The sequence below is a fragment of the Malurus melanocephalus genome, unplaced genomic scaffold (assembly GCF_030028575.1).
Source record: "Malurus melanocephalus ecotype Western Australia unplaced genomic scaffold, MMel_1.1 scaffold_867, whole genome shotgun sequence".
NCBI lineage: Eukaryota > Metazoa > Chordata > Aves > Passeriformes > Maluridae > Malurus > Malurus melanocephalus.
The window spans coordinates 61,082-84,233 of NW_026624099.1; the positions used below are offsets into that span (position 1 = coordinate 61,082).

The 23,152-nt window shown below is 42.0% G+C and overlaps 1 protein-coding gene across 2 annotated transcripts in view; it reads left to right on the forward strand.

Moving 5' to 3' along the window:
* The first annotated feature begins 9,094 nt into the window (after positions 1 to 9,094).
* The window catches only part of PPP1R21 (protein phosphatase 1 regulatory subunit 21), a 30,670-nt gene continuing 16,612 nt past the window's right edge, over positions 9,095 to 23,152 (forward strand). For both annotated transcript variants that reach the window (XM_057385784.1, XM_057385785.1), the window contains exons 1-9: positions 9,095 to 9,192; positions 11,838 to 11,906; positions 12,151 to 12,297; positions 13,521 to 13,622; positions 14,297 to 14,461; positions 14,562 to 14,620; positions 16,968 to 17,062; positions 19,347 to 19,399; positions 21,364 to 21,513. In XM_057385784.1, the coding sequence (XP_057241767.1) occupies positions 9,133 to 9,192; positions 11,838 to 11,906; positions 12,151 to 12,297; positions 13,521 to 13,622; positions 14,297 to 14,461; positions 14,562 to 14,620; positions 16,968 to 17,062; positions 19,347 to 19,399; positions 21,364 to 21,513 (900 nt within the window). In that variant the 5' untranslated portion in view covers positions 9,095 to 9,132. The remainder of the gene's footprint in view (positions 9,193 to 11,837; positions 11,907 to 12,150; positions 12,298 to 13,520; positions 13,623 to 14,296; positions 14,462 to 14,561; positions 14,621 to 16,967; positions 17,063 to 19,346; positions 19,400 to 21,363; positions 21,514 to 23,152) is intronic.

The window sequence follows — 23,152 nt, forward strand, 5'->3', positions numbered from 1 at the left end:
TGTCTGCAGAGCCTTGGCTCTACTCTCTGATGGTGCTGAGTATTCCACCCTCCCATTTAAACTTCTTCCACGAAACTGGGCTATGTGAACAGCCAAATGTGTGATCACTGTAGGTTCAGATGGTTGTGAAAGTCATGTAAAATACCTGTCAGTCCCTAGCAGGATTTGCTTACAGGCACATTCATCCATRRCTGGCCCCRGATGGTTGAAGAGCATCTTATTAARGCCAGGATCTCATCCTTTAATCTGGAACCCAAGGAATGTTTCGATATCTTGGAAATGCTGAAACACCACTGCATGACTTCTGCCCTCCTGTGCAAAGCACTTGTTTAAACAGAAATAATTTGAATCTTTTGCTGATGAAACATCTGCAATTATTTGCTGTTCTGTGTCCRAATTGCTGTGGCCAAGTTGCTTGGACAAAACTCAAAGATCGACAGCCTGTTACAGGACAGGTAACTTTAAAAACGAGTCCCTGGATAAAGCAGCAGAGGTCTTGTTTGGGTTTTTTTTCAGTGTTTACTTTCTCTGGATAATGATTGATGTTTCTGTTGGTTCTCCATACAGAAGGCCTTCTGCAAAGCACACGGGAATGCCCTCTTCACTAGCACAGTAACATTSCCCATCCCATTTCATTCCTCAGCCTGCTGTCCTGAGCCAGTTTTCTCTCACATGCACACACGTGGCATGTGCCCTGCCAGCGCCTGAGAGGCAGAAGCAGCAGAGGAGGAAAACAAGATGTGACATGATGTTTGTTAAAAGCAGACACTGGTCCRTCTCTTGTATTTTTGTTTGTTTAACCCACTGGTGTCACTGAGTTGAGCTTGCTCTCTAGGATCCGATGTCCATACAACTTTCTCAGCACTTGAAGTGATACCTTAGATGTTAACAAAGACTTCCTTTCATTGCCGTATCTAACAAAATTTAAATCACGTATTACAAAATATATGTGCACTATTAATATATTTGATTTAATGTTCATCTTAATAGACTGATAAGAGAACAACTTCTCTAATTAGGTTGGACAAAATCATARCCATGTATCATATGTTAATGATACCTTTCTAATTGTTATTCACTATATTATGCTGAGAACCTTGAGCTCATTGTTAAATTTCCCAAGAGTGTTTTCCTCTGTTATGACTTTGCTGGAAATTATCCTCTGTATGGAGCCACAACTCTCAAAATAAAGCATTAGCTGAAGCAATTATGCACTTACATCAGCTGTATTTTAAGGACAGTTGTTGAGGAAATACCTAATAGATTCGATTTATTTGGAGAAAATGGTTGTCTAAATCTGACATGGAATCTGGTTATTCTTTCACAGGCTTTGAGGTTATAGTACCTGTAAGTGTTCTTATTTTCTGAGTAAATACACGTAGCTTAGAGATAATCCCATAATAGTCCAGCAGTGCTGTTACGGTGAACTTTCCCAAAATATTTAGACATAAAAATCTTCCCTCTTTTTACCCATGAGGGTTGTTCTCGCATCTGGGAAGGCAAAGCAAAATCACTTCTGTTGCATTTTTTTGGGTATTTTTTCCTCCCCTTTCCTCCAGAAGACTCCCCTGAACTCTGCTCTTACAGTTAGGAACTGCTCAGAGCTGATATAAAATGACTGCCACCCCTCTGCCAGGGTTCGTTTGAACAGCTCTTGGCTAAACAGCGGCGTGTTTATTTTCCTATTGCATCAGGACAAAAGCAATCATTTCCCTCCTTAGACTCTTGACTTGGTAAACAAACCAAGATTATTTGTCTTCCGTTTGGAAGACACGATCTTCATTCCTCTTAACCGCTTCTCTGTACCTCAGTTCCACACTGTTCAGCCTGCTGGCACGTTCATGAGAGGAGTGAAAACCACTTCTCCAGAGTGCCTTGAAACCTGAAAACTGTATTTCCCTGCCTCTTGCTGCATGGCCTTCACCTGGTCAATGCAGTTGAGTAATCATATTATCAACTAACATATCCCTATCTGTGTTCCCCTCCATCACTGCCAAATGATGAAGCCCCAGTCAGCAGGAAATTGGGCAGCTCATGACCTGAAAATTGATTTAATTAGATCTGTCATGATCTTTGTGATCCCTCCTGGTGACTTTCCTGCTCACAAGGAAMAACTTTTTGGCACAGCCTGGCCAAAATAAAGAAAGAAGGACCCGTCCTCTTTCAATGTTCAGAGAAGGTTGTTCCAGTTTCCTAAATCTACCTGTGTCTGAGTGTTGCTTTTATGCTGGTTGCCATTTCTGTGATATCTTGACTTTCCRAGCCCTAATGGGCAGGGTACTAGGTTGGACTGAATACCCAATTTCAGTGTCCATTCCRGAGGTGCTGCTGACAGCAGCTAAGAATTTGGGTATTGTCATAYCTAAAAATACATTTTGGCTGCTATCAGACCAAGCTCAGATGCTCTGATGTGCTCATGTGCTTTACAGTTGCCAGGCAGGTGTTCAGAAAAGTCTCTGTAGATGCCTGTAACAACCTTAACAAAACATCACTTTGAAAAACAGATTTTGTGCCTCAAAGGCTTTTTTTWAAATGTAATTCACTTGGTATCTTGGTTCCTCACTAAAATCCAGTAGGTCCCCAGTTGTGCTAAGTGCTAAAATTAGCTCAGCGAACTGAATTTTCAGTTATTTTCAGTAAGGGTACATTTTATTCTCTTTCACTGGCTTTGTGCATGCGTTCTGAACTGCTGGTGGAGGTTTCCATGCTCTGAATACAGCGAAGCCTCCACAAATAGCAGGCATTTTGCTTTTCTTTAGGCTGTGAGTAATTTAAAAGATGAAAAGTCCACCTGTTGAATTTGGCTGTGATGTGCTGGCCGCCAYGTCCTGCTGTTCCACGCAGGCTCTCCCTGGGTCAGGTGAGGTGTGGGCAGAGCTGAGCCATTCCAAAGAGAAGATGTTTCCTTAAATCTCTGGCTGTTAACCAGCGCAATCGTGTTGGCTGCTGCCTTCAAATGTGATGTCAGCTCGCCCCAATCACAGCCCATTTTGTGCGAGCGTGATGTGAACTCCCCGGAGAAGCATCCTCTGAGTGACAGCAGCATCCCATGCGGCCGTTGCTAAGCAACAAGATTCGGCTTTCAGCAGGATCTAATTTTAAAGTATTTAACCCTAGATCTGTCAAGGTTCATTATTTCCAGTGCRCTGGTTAATCCCTACTTGTTGGTGCCCAGCTTCACAAACACCCTGCTCTTGCAGTGATGCTGTTTTATTTATTGCTGATGATGTCTCAGAACAACAAAAACGCCCCAGGTAGAGCTSGGTACCAAATTTCCATGTAGCTCTGATCTATACACAGAAATGTGGGATGCGATTAGAGGTGAAAATCCTGCATTGTTGTGCTGGGAATCTTCCTTTCTTTGCAGGTTTGTGCAGGTGGCTCAGCCCTGCTCTCCTGCTAAGGAATGCTGGATTTCAGGGGAATGAGTGCTTGTGGATGGGAAGCTGGCAATAACAATTAAGCTTCAATTTTTACAGTATTATGTGTCCTCTCATTTCTTGCTGAATTTCATCCGGCTTAAGAAGCTTGTCATCATATCTAAAGGCATTTTAAAAAAGATTTAATGTGAAATTTAAGGGGGTTTTAATGCCAGAAAACTTTAATTCTTTTAAACAATTTCATCTACAGAGGATATTTGTTTTTCTGGTTTTGGGAGGGTTGTTTGGTGTGGGTTTTTTTTYATAGTTAACTACATTTTATTTCTTTCTAAAATGTAGAGGCCTGGAATTCTACTCAGGTATTTCATTAAAAAATAATATATATATATTTCTGACCAGCTGTGTCACTCTTTGATTAATCACTGCATGTCCCTGTAAGTGCACCCAAGTTCATTGCTGCCTTTTTAATGTGATACCTCACTCAGCTGAGATAATGCTGCTTTTACTGGTCAGTATCATAACAGAAACAACAAAATAAGAAAAAACACTGAGAACTGCACCACCCTTTTCTCCTCCCAAATGAAGTTAAAAAAAAATATTATTAATATTTGTAGAAATGCTAATGTAGTTCATCTCAGCCTGATAATCCCACCTAGGAATCTTCCTCCTCCCATTGTTAGGGATCCAAACTGACACCATATTGCTCCTTGTGCTGTTTCTTCTTCCCAGTTTGATCTGCAAAGACAAACTGTCTCGACCAAGACACCTTTTCAGCAGTTGATTTGATCAGGATGTTCTGCTGCTGCCTTTCAATCCTCCTGAGGTGTCCTCTCTTCCACCACTCCAAGCTCCCATTCCCATTCCTGGGCTCGTGCTGTCCAAAAAAGTGTTTATGGCTTTCTCCTCCTCCTTCGTGGTGTGCTGTGCCTTCTCCCAGTGCAGTTTGTGAGGAACCCTGCCCCACGTCTCCTCCATCCCTCTTCTTATTCCATCACAATCTTTACACATCAAAGACCTGGCTTTAGCTCATTCCAAAAGCCAAAATCATTTCCAGAGGCGCCGCAATCTTTTTAAAATAATGATTAAAAAAAAAAAAAAACCATGAACAGGGATAGTTCTGATTAAAATGTTCCCTGAACTCCTGGTAAATCTCCCGTCTCTCTCCTTTCTCTGTGTCTGGAGAGAAGACAAACCCACCACATCTTTGCTCCATGCTTGTGGATGATCCTCACATGGCTRAGTCAGGAAGAGTATCCACTCCCCACCCTAGAATCCTCACAATGCTCATCAATTCCTTTTTTTTCCCCTATGAAATCAGGCATTTAGTCTCTGGGGATTTATTGTGTATTGCTTTTGTTTTTCTTTCTCCAGCAAATGTCCAGGACTCCGGGATCTCAGCATGGACAGTTCTAGGCATGCCAAGGTTTCTCAGCTATRGCCCCTGCAAGCACCAAGAAAAGCAAGAAATGAGGCTGTAGATGATGTGTAGACCTTCAACTAAAGAGGGCAGAGCTAGGGAAGGGGCTTGATTTCCCCAGAGAGGGGGAATTCCACATTAAAAAGCAAACAGTAAACCCCAAGCTTTTGCAGCTGTTAGGAAGTCGTGCAGTTTTTTGGAGCGAGTATCAGCAATGATGTGCTGTGCAGGGACAGAGGGCTGCTATGAGCTGTACCCACGTGGAACGTGAGCTGCACAGTTCAACCCTGACTTATCCCAGGCAGCTGCCTGCTCAGTTTTTCCATCCTCTCGTCCTCAGCAATTTGTTTCTGTACAAAGGCACCGCTCCCCTGGCCWTGCACACACCCTATAGATGACTCAGGCTATTTAACCTATGGGCTGGGAAGGGACGTGAGAGCCAGAGAGACTTGTTCTCATTTCTATTTTTAAATGCTATGGAAACACCGAAATTATGATAATGAGCAGAATAATAATTAAACTGTTCTCTGAGGCACGTAGCACTTATCTGTACACACATACTTTTTTTTTACTACTTGTCTTTTTTTATCAGAACAATCAGGTTTAGACGAGGTGAAAGGTTATTCATAACGAGCAGTTTGTCACAGTCACCATGAGAAATAACGAGCGTGCATTGTGAGCACACATCCTGCTGTTCAGACTTGCCGTTGCTACCATAACAGAAACAAAACACCAGTTTCGGGTGTTCGCAGCTTCCGAGGATGTGGTTTGTGTGCTGCTTGTGATAGTCTGATGACTGAAGATGGCTCCCTTCCAATCATTTCTGAATTTTTTCTGTCTCTTAGAAACCGTTTTGTTGTGAGTACTTGTGAGCACATAAGTGATGACAATGAAGTTTATTTTCCCAAAGCACAGAAAGCATCCCAGATAATCTGAAACGCGTTCCTTTTTTATTTCTTTGCCTGCACCTATTCATGGGRTCTGTGAGTACAAATTCTGACTAATCAGAGAGGGAAAGACACTGCTTGAGCAGGGAAGGGAGGACAAATGAGCTTGGAAATGGCCATTTTGAAACAACCACTGTAATTCTTGAATAAATGAGTTATCTTGAGACAGCATCTAGAATTCAACACCCACTGTAGCGGCTGCTGACACGGACCTAAGGGCAGCACAGATATCTGTTCTATCAGCCTATCCCTGGCTATCTGTTCTCCCATGAACAGAAAATCCCCGAGTGCTGGGAGGATTCTTTGGCTGCACAGTCATGTTTGAGCTTGCATTCAGCTCTGCTGCCATACCCTGTACTCATCTCCTGTTGGGTGTGTTTGCACAGGGCGGGATTTCGGGGGTCCTGTGGCATTCCCTCCCATTATCTCTCCTAAGTTCTGCCAGGAGGATCGCTCCTTTGCAATTCCTGACTCAGTGCGGTGGAAGCCAGCCTTGCGACACCAGTGACACATCTCGGGGTGCAGGGCTGGGACACCTCACAATTAACCATGTGCTGCCGAGGAAACGCGACAATAAAGACATTTTTTCACAGCTGACGTTTGGGGAAGCGGCGCTGCAGCTGCCGTGGCAAATCAAAAGAATGACTCGGAGAATTTCCTGAGAGTTAAAAAAACCCCAACCAACAAACAAGCTGAGTAACTTCTGTCATCTGTGCTTTTGGGGGATTTTATCTGAAGCTGTTTGCCAAGTATCAGCATGGGACATTGATAAATCACAACAGCGTATGCTCCCAGCATTCCAGGACTCTGGGATCCATGAGAGACTGGGCAGGAGACAATTCTGCTTTAAAACACCAGAGGCTGATGCTTAAATACACTAAAGTGGCTGTTCTGATGAGCCTAAAAACCCCAGCTGAAAACCTCTCTGCCAGCATTCACTGCACCAGCGACAAGGAGAAAACTGTATCACAAAAGCATCTGTGAAGGCACCATAAACTCGGGACTACCTGCAAAGCGTGTTCAAAATGTTCCAATGTAACATTTCAATGAAAGACACATTCTAGAAAATGCAAAACTAAAAAATACAGGCTGGAGTCAAATAAAAGCTTTTAATAATGTAATARTTTTCCTGTATGAGATTTACTGCATTGACATATAAGGATATACCATGGAAGGTGTGCTGCCCTTAACCCCGATGTGCAGCAATTGCAAACCCCTTTGCTTCACTAGAAGCAGGGAATGAAAATTTGAGGGAGTAGGGAATGAAAAATTGAGTGGAACGAGAAGTGGATCATTGCTGAAATTGTTAAAAACTAGAGCTTCCTTATTTCTTATTCCAGTACTGCTGTTTAAGCTTTTCTGGTCAACAGCAGCAGGATCATTTGGATGAATGATGACACTGTGTGTTTTGCTTATTTCCCCTTTTACACTTCCTAAAARTGCACAGTGCTGTTGTTGGCAATGTGGATAAGCAACACGTCCTCCAACATGGAGACTTCCTGTGGAGATACAAACATATTTACTAATCTGTGTCATATTTAGGGCAAATAACTCCGCTGTGATAAGCCAAAGAAAAGCACCATCAAAGCCTCAAGACTRAGGAAAAAATGAGCTTCCATCACAGGCACCTACTATCCACTCCTACTTGAGGGGAACAAAGACAAAAGGAGGTAACAAAACGATGATTTATCACCTCTAGCTCTACCCACTACTGAGGAACAACGGCGATGAAGGCACAGTGCTGAAATCAAGTGGAAAAAAATGATACCATGGAAACTGAACAAAAATAACCATTTGCTGCTACATCTCTGTCCTAGAGCAGGAAGCCCTTAACCTGCAAATCGCCAGRTGCTCAGCACATACTGGTGAAGTCTTATCACATTTTTGCCTTATTACTCTTTTCCTTACACATCTGTTTCCAGGCATGTCCAGAAACAAAATTCTGCGTTGGCTGAGTACCTGGCAGGACCAAACGCACCTTTTCTGATGYTCTCAGTTTCTGCTTGAAGTGTGCTGATRGTATTTTAGTATTTAAATRTTTGGCAAATCTGGGGATAGARARGCAAAGAGRRGATAATTAGCAGAGCCTCAGCGATSTCTRAAGGATGGCTGGATGCTGGAGAAGCTCAATGGTGGCTCTGAACAGAGAGCARAGAYGGAAAGAGAGCAGAGATRGAAAGAGAGCAGAGATGGRAAGAGAGCAGAGATGGYCTCCCCGCAGGAAAACACCGGGTGCAGATGTGCAGAATGCCAGAATTGTCAGGGATTGTTTGGAAGGGACGGCTGGAACTCACCCAGAGCATCCCTGGCAGGCAGGGTGACCTGGGGCAGGACACAGCAGCACATCCCGCTGGGCTGTCAATGTGCCCAGGGAGGGACACTGCTCTGGGCTCTGCCACCCTCGTGTACAGATCTCCCTCATGCCGAGGGGGAACGGCTGCTTTATTTATGTTTATATCTGTTTATATATGCCTCCTGCGAGCACGGGGCACACCGAGAGGAGCCTGGCACATCCCCTTGGCAGCTGCTTTAAGGTATTTGTATGCACCGATGAGATCCCCTCTCTGTGATGCCCGAGAGTGTGCAATTGGCGTTTGTGCAGCTGGAGCGGGCATTGCAGGGGCTCTGCCCGCCTTCTCCTCCATCCAGCGGGACACAACGGAGATGTCCCTGCGGCAGGGTGCGAGGGCTGGGCGSTGCAGGGAGATCCAGGGGCTGGCACTGACACCGCCACCGCCACCGAGCCGCCTTTTGTTCCTCAGAGTCCCCTACAGGCCCCAAACCGCGGCTGCCTCAGCTCCGCCCGCCATCACCGGCCCGGGGCTCCCCCTGGCGACAGCGCCGCTCGGCCGGGCAGCGCGGCACGGGCCCCGCTACGGTGCCCACACAGGGATGGCGCCGGGGCACCAGAGCATCGCCCGCCACGTTCCCCGTCGCGATTGTCGCGACATGAGCCGCCGGTCCCGCTCGCGGGCGAAGCTTTTTGGGCGGGGCGGCGCCCCGTAGTCCGGAGGGCGCGCGCGGCCCCGCTAACGTTGCCATGGCAACAGGCGGCGGCAGGCAGGGCCTCGCCGGTGTCACGTGATCCGGGCCGCCCGCAGCCCCGCCCACCTCCCGCCGCCATCTTGGAAGTTGCGTCAAGATGGTGGCGCCGGCGGCTTAAAGCTCCGCCCCGCTGGCCGCGCGGCCGGCGCGCTTACGTCATCGCGTTCCCGCCGCCCTGAACCCGGAAGTGCGTCTTCCCGTTCGCGGGCGTGCGGGGCCGGCGGGAGCGCCCGAGCCGAGCGCAACCGAGCCCGGCCGAGCCGCGCCGAGCGGAGCCGAGCTGAGCCGAGTCCAACCGAGCCCGGCCGAGCCGAGCCGAGCCGAGCGGAGCCGACGGGCGGAGATGGCGGCGGCGGCGGAGCTGCAGGGGAAGTACCAGAAGCTGGCCCAGGARTACTCCAAGGTACCGGGCACCGGGGCCCTCCCGCTTCCCGCCGGGCTGAAGGGTTCTGGGGCAGCGCGGAGTGCCGGGGCCCGATGAGGGGGATGAGGGGGAGCAGACTCAGCGGGGCACGGGAGGTGCGGGTTTGCAGGTGCTGAGGGAGAGCGGCCGGGAGGRGAATGGCTCCGTTTGCAAACCATCCCGGAATACAAACAGTGGCTCAGCTGTGCCGGGGAAGTGACACTAACTGTGTTTTCGCTTGTTGTGCGCTTCCCGTTGGTTTGAGCCGCTGGCTGTGAGCTCTTGCCGAGGTGTTGGTTAATCTCACCCGTGTGGGCTCGCACCGAGCGCTGCCTGTGGGGCTCGGCCGTGTCCGAGCTGCTCGGAATCCAACAGGACCTTTGCCTCCCTTCTGTCCCCATTCCTCTGCCCTGGGTCACTTTGGCATCCTGTTTTGGTGCTGCTTGACACAGGGGTTGCAAAGATGTGGAAAGCAGTGGAAAACGCCTTTCCTTTCCAAGATGCCTGAGATGACTTCTAAAGCAGTGGAGCTTTGCSTAATACAGAGCTCTTTATTCTTTCCTCACTAAAAGGAAGAGGAGACTTGGTTGGTCTTGAATGGCACAGGCCTTCAATAGCCTTGGGGAAGAAAGGCCGCGCTTTGGTTTTGTGTAGCCCAGCATCAGTGATTGGCACAAGGCATTAGTCTGTATTTGACACTTTTCCCAGCTTACAGAACCGTGTGTCTTTAAATACTCTTCTCCTTGGAACTGTTACAGAAATGCCATGTGTAGAATCTAAATTGTTCACAGAGAGATACTCTTTTAATGCTTCCATAAAATTRTTTTAAGAAAATTTCATTTACTTTGCAGTTTTATAGGTCCCAGRGTTCATATATCTTATTGTTTTATAGAGTGGCTCTGCTATTCCTTGGAGATCAATAGTGGCTGAGGATAAGATAATGGAAGGCTTTTGGTGCTTGATTCCTGAATGAGCATTTGAAATGTGGACTTCAGAGTACAGCTTCCGAAAGTTCCAGCTGTTGGATCCTCTTTCTTTTAGTATCATGGTGTCCAAAAGCTTTCTTTGAACTTCACCATGCACTTCTCAGCCTGCAGCATTTCCTCGATCCTTTGCAGGACCTTTTCTTTTGTCTCATCCCACTTCTTGTGCAGTGCAGTTCATTGTGGGACTCCCCTTTACAGAACCCTCTCCTCTCTGCAGATCTCTGTTGTTCAGTGGCTGCTTGTTGTGTGCAGGTGGAAATGGAGAGTAGCCCTGGAGGAGYCTGTTCACTTCATGTGTTGTGAAAGCCAAGGAGAGAGGTGGACAAACTTTGACAGACTCAAGCAGTGCTGGGGCAACTTCTGGCCAAAGGATTGCTTTTCCTCTCGGTTCACAGAGCAGTCCAGGAGAAGGATGAGAGAAAAAGAGATTCTGAAAACACACAGGTTGCAGCTTCTCATGGAGGAATAGTCAAAAGGCTCCTGCAGCTTGTGGCAGCCCGTGTAGATCACACTTCAGTCGGGGTCTCTGGGTGCAGCAGAACTAAGCTGCTTCCTTCACTGCACCTGACAGTTCCTGCAGTAGTAGCTGTGGCAGAAAAACAGGTGTGGAAAACTGCTGCACTGCTTTTTCTTGCTAAGGAGACCATGTGTTTGGAAGTTTTTCTGTGGTGCACTTGGAGGTCTCTTGTCTTGCCTTTGTGATGCCTGAGCAGCGCAGTGGGCGTACTGCAGGGGAAACAGTTGTGCCTAGCAGTGACTTCTGACCTTTCAGATCCCCTCAGTCATCACACTGAAACAATCAGCCTTTGCTGGTTTACACTCAATCTTGGCTTCTAGGCACCTGCCAGAATTATTTCCAAACACTGTACAAACCCTTTTAATTTATATCTGCAACAGCTGGACTCACACATGTCAAATGAATACACACTGCCTTTGAAGAAACCAGAATTCAAGAGATTTTCAAGGAATGGGAAGATGGAACTGTCGGTATCCTCACTGCTGCAGGGTAGAGGTACTCTGTGGAGTGACTGGGAAATAGATTTCTTGAGTATCACTTTTCACTGCAGTGGTTCTAGCTCAGATTTGTCAACTGTATAAGTAAGGCTTAGGGGGCTTCTCTTTCTATGCTTTTTATGCCTTTTTGTGTCAGTCTGTTCTCTCTGGATCATCTGCTGYAACTGGTAATAAGTAATTTAGCATTAAATTATAGTAAGTTGCTCTTGGATTGATYCAGATTTTGATCCTGTGAGTCTCGCTTTTGTTCCAGAGCCAGTTATAAACGTTTTTGGGAAGGGAAGAGGAGACAGAAATAGAATTGAATATAACCAAGAATTTCACTAGTCAAGGAAGAAGTTGCAACTTTTTCATATTTGTTCCTAGTTCTTCAAATGTTAGTTATATTTAAGTAACTGCTCTTCATACGTGTTTATTGAGTACTAATTCTGTTCTATTTGACCGATATGTTCAGGTGGTAATTTCTTGTTTCTTGCTAAGTCAGGATTTGAGTCAGTTACTTTTTTTCAACCTGATACCACTACTATGTACCCAAAGAGAATACTTGAAAAAGCATTTGCACCTGACAGAATATGATTCTTTCTTATGAATGACTTTTATTTATTTTGTTGTCTTGCATAGTTACTGGCATCTCTTGTTTTTCAGCTTCGTGCTCAGAACCAAGTCCTAAAAAAAGGAGTTGTAGATGAGCAAGCAAACTCTGCTTCCCTGAAGGTAATCTCCAAAAACTGCTCATGCCAGGTGTACTGAGCTGTGACAAAATAAGTAAACGGGTACTTTTTACTCAAAAGTATTGTGAATGAAAGAATGAAGAAAGAACTTGCTTTTACTGAGAGGATTTCTGRTTTGCAGCTAGTCTATTGTTCTAATTTGTTCTTGTTTTTAATGTGATACTWCTTAAAAGCTTGTGTAAAAATAAGCRTGAACATTTTAAAATTAATTTTTTRTTGTCATTCAGGAGCAACTGAAGATGAAGGATCAGTCCCTGAGAAAACTGCAACAAGAAATGGACAGCTTGACCTTTCGAAATCAGCAGCTTGCCAAGCGGGTGGAGTTACTTCAAGATGAACTTGCATTAAGTGAAGCTCGGGGCAAAAAGAACAAAGTATGTGCTGAAGGCAAAAAAAAAAAACTTGCTTAGCAGATGTCTGCTCCTCACCTGTCAAAGCCTTATCCTGATTTTTAGCAGTAGGTATTTTGTGTCAAGGGTTGAGCTGACTGCTTTTGTCAGAACTTTTGTTATTAGCTGATGTTAGTGAAAATACCCATCAGGCAGGTATTGATATACGTATAATACATGCTGTGTAGTTGTTTCCCCTTCTAATCTGTCAGTGACTGATACTGAATTGCTGTCTTCCTTTGTGGATATTTGTGTTTAAACATCTGGGGAATACCTTGGAGCTCTGTGATCAGTCAGCTGCTGTGCAGAAAGCTGATCACTCCTCATTTCCCATCCCCACCTCTTTGCTTTGTAATTTTGATGCTGGTAGTTAACTCTTCAGCCTGTGATCATAGCTTTKCTATGTGAATCTTGTCAAATGCTTTGAAATCTAAAATTTTAGCTTGTATTCTTTGTTATTTCAAAATGACAGAGTAATTTCAGTACTGTGATATCTCTGCCAAAATCTTGATGATTAAACCTACTAATATMATATTCCAAGTTCAGCTGTGATTTCTGTAGGTAACATCACAATTCTAGGGGTGGTGTGCTCGGATTTATGCAATTCTTAAGCATCTCTTGCTATTTTCCTCATGAGAAAATATCTCTTAATTACTGCTGTCCTGTGTTTTTGGTTAGCTCTCAGTAGTTTTCAAGACTGACATTAAAGAAGTAATTCAGTTGATTGTTGATATTATCAACTTCCTTACTTTTACCCTAAACTCTTGTCCATTTTTTTTTTGCTGTCTAATTCCTTGACAAGTGTAATACTTCCAACTGTGTTATTCATGCACCACAGTGGATTGTTCTTTGAAATGCAGTTTGACCCTTCTGTTCTTCCATTTCATATTGTGTGCATTACTGTTTTGCTAGCTGTGTTTCCAAATTTTGAAGGCCATCAGACTGCCTTTGCAAGCCGCTGCCTGTACGAGTGATTCCATGTGGTGTGAGTGAGATGCCTGAGTGGAGGCTTTCCCAGTGAGTGTTGTACCACTGTGTGGAGCAAAGTGTGCTGCCTTCAGGCTGCTGCTGTGTGCAATACTCACACCTTTTGATGGATCACTGTGTCACCAGGACACTGCTCGTGTGCCCCTTTTGGGAATTAGCTATGGGAACTGTTTGCACAAACCTGGGACTTGGAGAYAATGAGTGCATTTTGTTTGTTTCAGAAAAGTGTAGAATCCTCATCTCAACTGAGTCAAGAACAGAAAAGTGTCTTCAATGAAGATCTTCAGAAGAAAATAGAAGAAAATGAACGGCTACATATACTTGTGAGTGAAATTTTGTTTAGCCCTTATTTTTGGTTCAGAAAATTGGTGACACAAAAAATAAGGAAAGTGCTGTCTGAAGAYTGGTGGATTTAGAAGCTTAGTTGTATGCAAAGCAGTACATTAGATCAGATAGCTTGTTTATAAAATGTTCACTAGGCAAATAAGAAAGTATTTTTACTTTAGATTTTTAAGACAGTCTGTGGAATCACATAATATTTGTTTTCTCATTTGGATTTTTAACTTTTGGTGACAGCTGCCCTATTAAAAATAGTCTGGTAAGGGATGGAAATTCCTTATTCACTGTTTCACAATTGCCTTCAAGTTTAAAATATTTTCTGCAAGTTTCCATAATTAAATCAGGAATTACTTTACCAAAATGGAATGCATTTCACTTTAATTTAGAAAACTTGAGAAAAACTGTATGGTTCAAGTTCACTTTTTTGTGTTTTGTTTTAGTCAGCAATATATTTAAGGAATGCTTGGTACTACRTAACTTTGTTTTTATTAAAGTACTTTGTTCCTAAATATTTTCTATGTAAATAAAATAAAATTTCTATTTGTCTGAGAACTAGTATTTGCTGTTAACCTGAACTGGATAATGAAATTGGAGTATACAGAACTGTATTCGATAGTATAATGAAGCTTCTTTAAGAGCTTTGCTTTTCTTCCTGTAGTTCTTTGAAGCAGATGAGCAGCACAAACGTTTAGAAGCAGAGCTGAGGAGTAGACTGGAGGTTCTGGAAACTGATGCTGCCCAGCACCAGGCTGTGGTGGACAGCTTAACGAAGAAATACACAGAGACCATAGAAAAGCTGCAGAACGAGAAAGCCAAATTAGAAGTAAGGAGTTTTTGCTCTTGCTTGCAARTTTGAAAAGTTTTGAAATGCAATGTTTTGCCGTGTCAGCACTTACATTGTGAGATTRTCTTCTTGCATAAAGATCAAGTCTCAGACACTAGAAAGAGAAGCTAAGGACTGTAGGCTTCGAACTGAAGAATGGTAAGTGTCTTTATTTCATATAATGAAAATTTCATTGATGTAAAGAAATAACTGCTGTAAAACATCACCTGGATTATTTTTTTAAGAATAATACGTTTTTAAAAAGGGATTTAAAAAAAGAGCTTTGATAAAACTCAAATTATATTATCTTAAAGACAAGTCTGACCTGTGCAGGTCAAGTGCCTTTTGCCTTTGCAGTGTATGGAACTAGACAATTCCACAAATTGTGCTTTCAGTGAGAGCAGTTTTGTCTCCAAGCTTTTTAAGTAGCTTTTTAAGTTGATGAAAKCTTGAAGAATTTATTTGAAATGGAGAACTATAGAAATTGTATGAAACAAAGATATGTGAATTTGTAAAAACTACTTCTAAAAACAATGTTTGGRTGACATGCTGAGAGAACTGACTGAAAGGAGTTTTAAAAATCCCYCTTCACTACAAAAGCTTCTTGAATGATAGTTTTTGCTTCAGATACAATGTTCTCAACTAGAATATTAAGAAGTTTTTGTCAGAGAATTATATTAGGTTTTGAATATTTTGGTTGTCTTGAAGACAAGTTATAGAAAATGGTAACTTGAGGACAGTGGGCCAGGTCAAATTAGGGTGCATTTCTCTGAAGTTCATTAAGGTGCATTTTTAAAAAAGAGACATGTGCAGTATAGAACTTTAATGTAATGAATAAGATGTGTGGTGAATCATGAGGTCCTTCTTTCACATGGTAACCCTGAATTGCATATTTTAATTATTTTGATAGATGTGAAGATACTTGAATCCAGTAACTCCCGTCTAGTATAGGTCAGGGTTTCACTAAAAATTGGTTGCAAAAGAGGATGAAGGCTGTGTTTGGCTGCCATTTGTTCTTTTTGTGATGCTTGAAAAACTGTAGTCTTAATCTGCTACTATTCAGTTCAGGCCTTGTCTATCATGTTCTGTGAGACTGGGTAATTGATGTCATTGTAAGAAGTTGTCCCTACTATTCTAAGTTATACTRTATTAAATTTTTAATAATAATCAAGCCCCACAGTTCATTTTAAATACCAAAATTACTGTCTACTGAACRCATGGCAGAATATGTCTCTGAGAATATTGCTCTTCTGCTTTTGCTGCTTTGTCAGGGGAAGGGATCCATTTGCCTAAGACACCCACACTTRACTCAGGAAAGCCAGGGGATATGGRACTTGACAGCCTGCATGCTTTGAAAATTAAAGGGCAGAATGTAAGGCAAAACATGTCMAACTACTTGTTTGTCATTCAGTATGGAAAGGAAGTATCAGTACCTTTGCAGTTTGTCTTGGAGTTCATTTTTCATCATGCTCAGTGCTACTGCAGTACCTGCTGTACAGTTTCTATGCAATTTTGAAGCTGCTCTCCAAGAAAAATACTTGTTAATGTGCATGAGCTACTTTTTGGCCGGTTTCTTGATATCTTCCTTGTCTATTTTGGATTATTTTGCCTTGTTTCTGTGTATCAAATGTAAAAAAAAGGAAAAAAACCTTTGTCACTTCCACAACTCCCTTCCCACCCTCCACTATATGTGCAGGAGTTCTAGATGTCAAACAGAAGCAAAACAGTGAAGAATTTGGGGGCCTAATTTGGGTAAGGTGTGGAGTTTGGTCTGAATCAATATGGAGTGTTCTKTGTAGCCATATGTATATAATGCTGGAATATATTAATGTTCGTCTCAGAAATCTATTTTAATGATATTAATGATCTTAATTACTTAGGTTCATGTGTATATACACAGTCAAATACAAGCAAAGAAAAACTACAAAAATATCACTTGAGAATGCATCAGAAACATAATTGTCAAGTCTTGTCAGAGCAGGCAGTATCATRGCAGTGTTTAAATGTGGGGTTTTGAAAAGCTTGTAAGGTATTTCAAACAGTGATGTGACATAGCTAATTGAATTATTGATAACTCATTGCTTGCTTATGGGAATACTGCATTGGATGCATAGTGACTAATTTGAAGGCCCTTTTGCATTCCCATTCAAATTCTAGTTGAAAAGAATGCCTTCATGTTGCTTATATAATAGTTGCACAATAGGAAAATAAGGTGAATTTTAACTCTGAGGTAGATTGAGCTTCTCAAGAATTTAGGRTTTACAAGTTCATGGTAACTTCCACTGCTTTTGTTAGGGATTAGGATTCAATGTAGTGTTAAATATGGCAGAAAGGAGGACAAATGATTCTTACTGTATTATTTGTATCTAACTTGTAGAAGGAGACAGATCCTATACACTCAAGAGATGCTTATAGTGAGATATGGTGTTGGTGATACAGATGCAATTTTAAAGGTTTACAAATGTGTGTGTGTGTGTGGTTTTTCGTTTGTCTCTTTGTTGTTTAGCCAGCAACAGCTAAAGAACCTTCAAGCGGCTTTGGGCAGTAGACTGGAAGAATCTCTATGCATAATTAATGAAAAAGTACCTTTTAATGACACAAGTACGTATTGCTTTGSTCTGGGTATCTTATTTGATTTTTTTGGGTATCCATCTGGAGGAAGTAATCCTTATGAATTAGAATGTATTAGCTGTAAGAAATGTTGGACATCTGAACACACACTTGGAGGTAACTGTAGTAAGTATTCCTCATACTTGTCATGGTCTTGTTTAGTAATTCTAAAATATCAAGTTTTCATATACATAATGAAAATTGCAACTTTTGAAGGCTTTTGAGTGATTTGTCACTTGTCTTGCTTAGTGTTGACAGAATATTGTAAATGATGAGGGAACACTGTCAATTTAATGRTTGCTCCATAAAGATTGGTTACTCATCTCAAAGAGTGGGTTTTTTGTCAGGGTATTTTTGCAGTCAAGAGCTGCAGTAAGTTAAGGTGGGGCTAAATTGATGGCTGCAGAGGTGTTGGATCAATAATGGTCTGCTCTTAGTGGGAAGTTTGTCAGGGTATCCCATTGGTCAGAGCACAAACACACTGGYTCTTACCTGGATGTTGTCTCAGACCCCCTTGTCTGTTCATGGAARAAAGCCCTTTGACCTGAAGCAATGTTGTTGTGCTTCCTTTCCAACTGCTGCTAGATGAACTGAAGTGCAGAGGATCTCCTGGTGCTAGGAGTGGCCAGGCTTTGCATGGCTCTGGTACAGGCACGGGTTAGTATGTGCTGGGTCAGTGCTGTGCACTCTGTGCTTTCCTAAATAGCTGGACACAAAGTGGGCAGGCACTGCCTGGACTCCTCTGGACCCTTCAAGGCTAGGAGGACCTGGAATAGTGAAGCAGGGCAGGAGGAGCAGAGAAGTGAAAGCAGGCTTTTGAATTGCCCGTATGTTTCATTGGCAGCCTTTGCCTCTTTCATTCCGTTTAAAACCTGATGACAATGTTTTAAATAGCCTTAGGTTCTCTAAAAGCTGATCTGGCAGGTGCTGCAGGGGTGAGTGTTCCAAGTTCTCCACTGGTTTGGCAATCCAGTGAGTCTTGGCTTAGGAACACCAGATCATCATCTCTTTAGGAAATGTTCACTCCCATACAGCACATCATGCTTAGTGTTGGTGCCTTGAATTATTTTCCTTTTCACTTCTCTCCCCTCACTTTGCCTGGCATCTGCTGCCTATTCTACTTCTCTGGGTTCTTCAGCTTGCATTTTTTATAGGTGSTTATCATTGTAGCAAAAACTTTGCTAAAATAATTTATCTGCTCACTCAGCTGCCATAGCTTAATGCTTTTGCTTGCGTAGTAGCACACACTGCTAACAGAGAACATCTCTTTAGTGATAGATCAATGAAAGTCAGGAGATGTTTGTTTGCTGTGGATTCCAGCTTCTTATAGATTCTGTAGTTGGCTTCAAGTGTAACTGGCAGCTAATTTCAGTAACAATCACATTACTTTCTCCTACTACTAAGCAAGATTTCCAGAGTAGAAAAATAAAGTTTTCTGAAGCATTTCGTTAGGATTCAGTAGTTTTGGACAGGGTTTTTGTTCTCTAAATGTACTTTTTCCCATGTGTTAGTAGCCAAATGTGAATGGCACAAAAGGAATAAGAAACTGGAGATGTCCTTTGTGAGCAAATTGTAAACTAAACTGGTTGTTGTTCAACCGAATTGAGAATGGATGTGATCACTTTCAAGTCTATGAGACTTTGTAAGCTGTTCTCTAGGTGCAAATGGCCCTCTGCCCCTTTAAAAAATGTGCCTGCTTGTGACTGAATAACCATTCTAGTTACTTTGTGACTGGAGCAGAATGCTGAAATACGTGGAGAGTACATCTTACTCTAAATCATCAACATATCAAGTGCAGGAGCTTTAAAAAACGTTGACACCATTCACAAATATGTTAGTCTTACTTGGCCCTCCTTGGAATAATGCAATTGAAATTTGAAGATAATCTTGAATTCTCTAAGTGTGATTTCTTTTGAAAAGATGTTTTCACTCTCACTTGTTTGTGATGAATACTGTTCTTTGAGCAAGAGGATTCTCCTCTTATCTATCAAATTCAGGGTTTTAAGATGATTAAATTTGACTTACAGTCTRAGGAGTGTATTGAACTGCTTTCTCTCCACTTAATCACAGGAACTGTTCTTAAGTGAGGATATTTATGCCTGCCTACCTTATTGAAGTCAGTTATTTGTATCTCTTTAGTTATTATTGCYTACTGACTGGTAATATTACTGCAATGAAATTTTATTTTATTTTTAAAATCAATGTTGACCATTAAATGTCTCTTAAACCCTTCCCAAATTTAATAAGTTCATATAACTCAATTTTTGTCCTGTAGGATCTRCTCGATACAATGCTCTGAATGTACCATTACACAACAGAAGGAATCAGGTAAGCACTTCTTGTGGTTTCATGGGACTCTATGCAACTTTCTACACRGATACTGAAATAAATCCTTTCATTTTAGTACCTGAAATGGCAGAAGATAGCCTGTCTTACTAATTACTGTCATAATATTCTAAGGGCATTTCTGCCCACMGAGCCTCTGCACTTTTCCAGAGGTGGTGTATATTGTTCTTATGTCAAGGAGTCTTATTAAAGGTAGATGAAAAAATTCTTTTACTGTGTCAACCTGCAGTAAGCTAGAAGTTGGAGCATTTCATTTTTGAAGTTGATTAAAACTATATTAGCTCAGAGATCTTTTCTTGAAAAAAGATAAGTTTGGTGTTTTAAATTCCGTTTGCCTCAAACTGAGCTCCTTCAATCACATCACTTGGGCTCCMGAGAATGTTTCCTTTTGTGAATTGCACGTTGGTGCATGCACTAAAATGCAATATTAGTTAACATGACTTGTCACTAGTTACATTCCTTTCAAGGAATAAATTGTGTCACGTTGAGATTTCTGCACGGCTCATTTACATTTTGTGGGATACTTCATGCCATAGCACCTCTTATTTACAGCAAAATAACCCTTATAAACTGAGATATTTTTAGAAAACAGTTTCAGTTCACTACTGTAGTTTCATAAGATTCCTTGGGAATGTTCTACATTCAGTATTCGAAAATGAGCATTGGTTTTCTGTGAATGGCTAMATGTATTAAGGATTTTTACAACAGCAAATCAGAAACCTGGATGCAGTTAAAATTTTCCTGTGTTGATACCACTGAGGATGGGCTCCACAGCACTGTGGTTTTTTTCTGTTCGCCTGTATGCCACAAACCTTCAAGTCAGTGCATTCAGATGCTACTGCAGAAAGATTTATAACAGAAGTGCCTGTAAAGAGACCTTTTTYCTAGTAATGTCTGCTGTGAGAACAGGTGACCTGCTGTTCAGTTTTGTGATGGAAATAGCCCTAAATTTCAGGTTGCTGCTGTTGAGTTCCAAGAAAAATCTGAATAACTTCATGGAGAGTTTCTCCTTTTACTATTTTCTGCCAGGACTATGTCAGGAAGCCTCATGCTTCAAGATYTGCAGTCTTGAAAATATTCCAGGACAGATTTTTATGAGTGGCTTTGCCAGTGGAGGCAAAATGCTGGTGTGTTAGCACAGGCTGCAGTGTAAAGGACAGCACAACAGTAATAGTGTCTGTTTTCCTTCCTTGCATGGCTAATTAACATACACAGACTGAGTGTAATGACTGCATTAATTACTCGCCACCATCCCAAATCCATAATCACTTGACTTGATTTAACAGTCCATTGAAGCATTAGAAGCACATCTCTGAAGGATGAGTTCTTCTTGGCTGAAATGGCACTATAGCCTTGTTCTCTTCTCCATAAGTCACAGCAGAGTATGGCTTTCTTCTCTTGAATTTATGTTCCATTCTGGATTAATTTCTTGGATACTTTCTTAATGTACTAAAGCCACAGAGCAGCCTTACTCATGAGCAGCTGCTCAGTTCTGTCCATAAGAATAAGAATTGAAGAGGACAAGCAGACACCTTTAATTCTTGGAGAAAACATAATGGATTTTTACTAATTAAATTGAGGTTTCCTTGCAGCCAAGTGCTGAGCTGTTGTCAGCAATTAGTCTGTTGTTCTTTGGAAATTTTGGATATGGTTTCTGTAATTGAGCTGACCTCTAAGTGTTCTTGTGGCCTGTAGTTTGAAAAACACAGAAGAGGCAAAGCATCACCAGTTGTGTGAAAAAAAAAAAAAAAGATACTTTGTTGTCATAGACCAAGGTGCATTCTGTGGCATTGTAGTTTAGGAATAAAAATTAAGTTAAATATAATTGCTGCTAGGTATTTGAGGCTGAAATAGTAAAGAGAAAGAAATCTGTGATMATGCAGGTTTTTCTTTCCTATTTAATTAGATCCATATCAAATACAGTCATTTTGTAACTGTCTTTACAGCTGAAGTTGAGAGACCTTGCTGGCCAGGCCCTGGCTTTTGTACAAGAACTTGTTACAGCTCTCTTGAACTTCCACACATACACTGAGCAGAAGGTACAGATCTTCCCCGTTGATTCTGCAACAGACACAATATCACCCTTAAATCAGAAGGTAAGGTTTACACATTTCAGCCACAAGCCTATTCAGTTAGGTAGGCTTTATTGAGTGATTGATCTTAGTTGTGCAAACTTGCACCTCCTTTACTGGAATGCTGTGTGTTCCTGAGAGCCAGCCTGTCCTGCGTGAGAACTCTGATATGCTGGGTGAATTCTCTGAAGGTGGGTGAGGTGTAGCTGCAGAGAATCCTTTTCCCCTGTSCCTGTGCTAGAAGAGCAGTGTGATAATCAATCAAAGCTTTGCTTTTTAATCGCTAAATTGAAGTGCATTTCTTGAAAATTCAGCTGACTTGTTCTAAAATATTAATGCACAATTATTGCACTGCTAAATAGAGCTTGTTTTAGTTAATGCTCAGGGGTGTGGGARATGTTGAGATAGAATCTGGTCTTGTATTTAAAGTGTTTAGCTGTATKAAGCTGTTAAATAAAGGATAGAAGGTAGTTTTATGAGGGAGACAACCTGGACTTTGTTCCCTTGTCAAAAAATAACTTTGTAATCTGATTTTGGGCTGCCTGTGAAGACCTTTCCTGTAAGTGTCTTGAGGCTTCGAGTCTGTAAAGCATGTTGAAATTAATATGAGAAATCTGACTTACCTCTTCTGACACAAGTGCATGGAAGGACTTTGTATAGTRTCATGCAGAGCTGTTGAGCTGCATATCTTGACTTTGTTTCCCTGTGCTGTGAAACATAGAAAATAACTGTGCACAAGGATTTGAGTGGGGATGCATATGTGTGTACTTGGGAACAAATTGCATTAAGATAACAGTTGACTTCATAGTTTTAGGGTATCTGTGAGTATTTAAGTTGCAGGCTGTGTTTTGTGATTCAGTCTGTAATTTCAGTTTAGTAGAGGTAGGGTCAGATTTAAGCTACTGAGTTGTGGTTTGCATCGATCAAAGGGCTGCAATGCATGTGGTGTCAATGTTAACTATCACAAAGCTTTCCTGYTCTTTGGAAAACCTCCTGCAATCTCTTTGCAGGTAACAAATATGCCTGTGGAGGTGGTTATCCTCTAGAGAAATCCCATTCTGTTTGCATTCTCAGTTGTTTCAGCTATTTTAGTCAGGAATACACTTCTACAGACATTCAGCTTAGAAACTGGTTTGACAACATTTTCTTGCTGTTGCTGCCAAATGCACTCAAAATGGCATGTCCTTCTTGTGAAAACTCTGTGGTTTTGTCATCTTTCAGATTTTCTGGGGCAGGAATAGTATATATATTTTTTTTTTTAATGTGGCCCAGTGTGGTCACTTGATTCTCAGATACTACCACAGTTTGCACTAAGGGAGTAAGATCAGGTTTCCTAGACCTCACTTCTCACAGATTTTCTTTGTTTCCCTAACCTCTTAGTTAACATTTCTTTGTTGTGTTTTGGCCCAGCTGAAACATGCAACTTAATCAGAACCATAATTTCATTTTCCTTTTCTTATAATTGACTCCAATTCAGTAGTTCAGGCTTGGTTTTCATWATTATGTCTCTTGCAGTCTGCCCCACTGTATATTCATGACCTAATTCCCTCAGAGCATGCTACTTCTCAGGGCTTTTGCTGTTACTTTCCAGCACTGAAGCATCTTTTATTGCTCACTGAAGCTGTAGTTGCTCCTGTATTTTTTATTCATTTATTATTTGCTT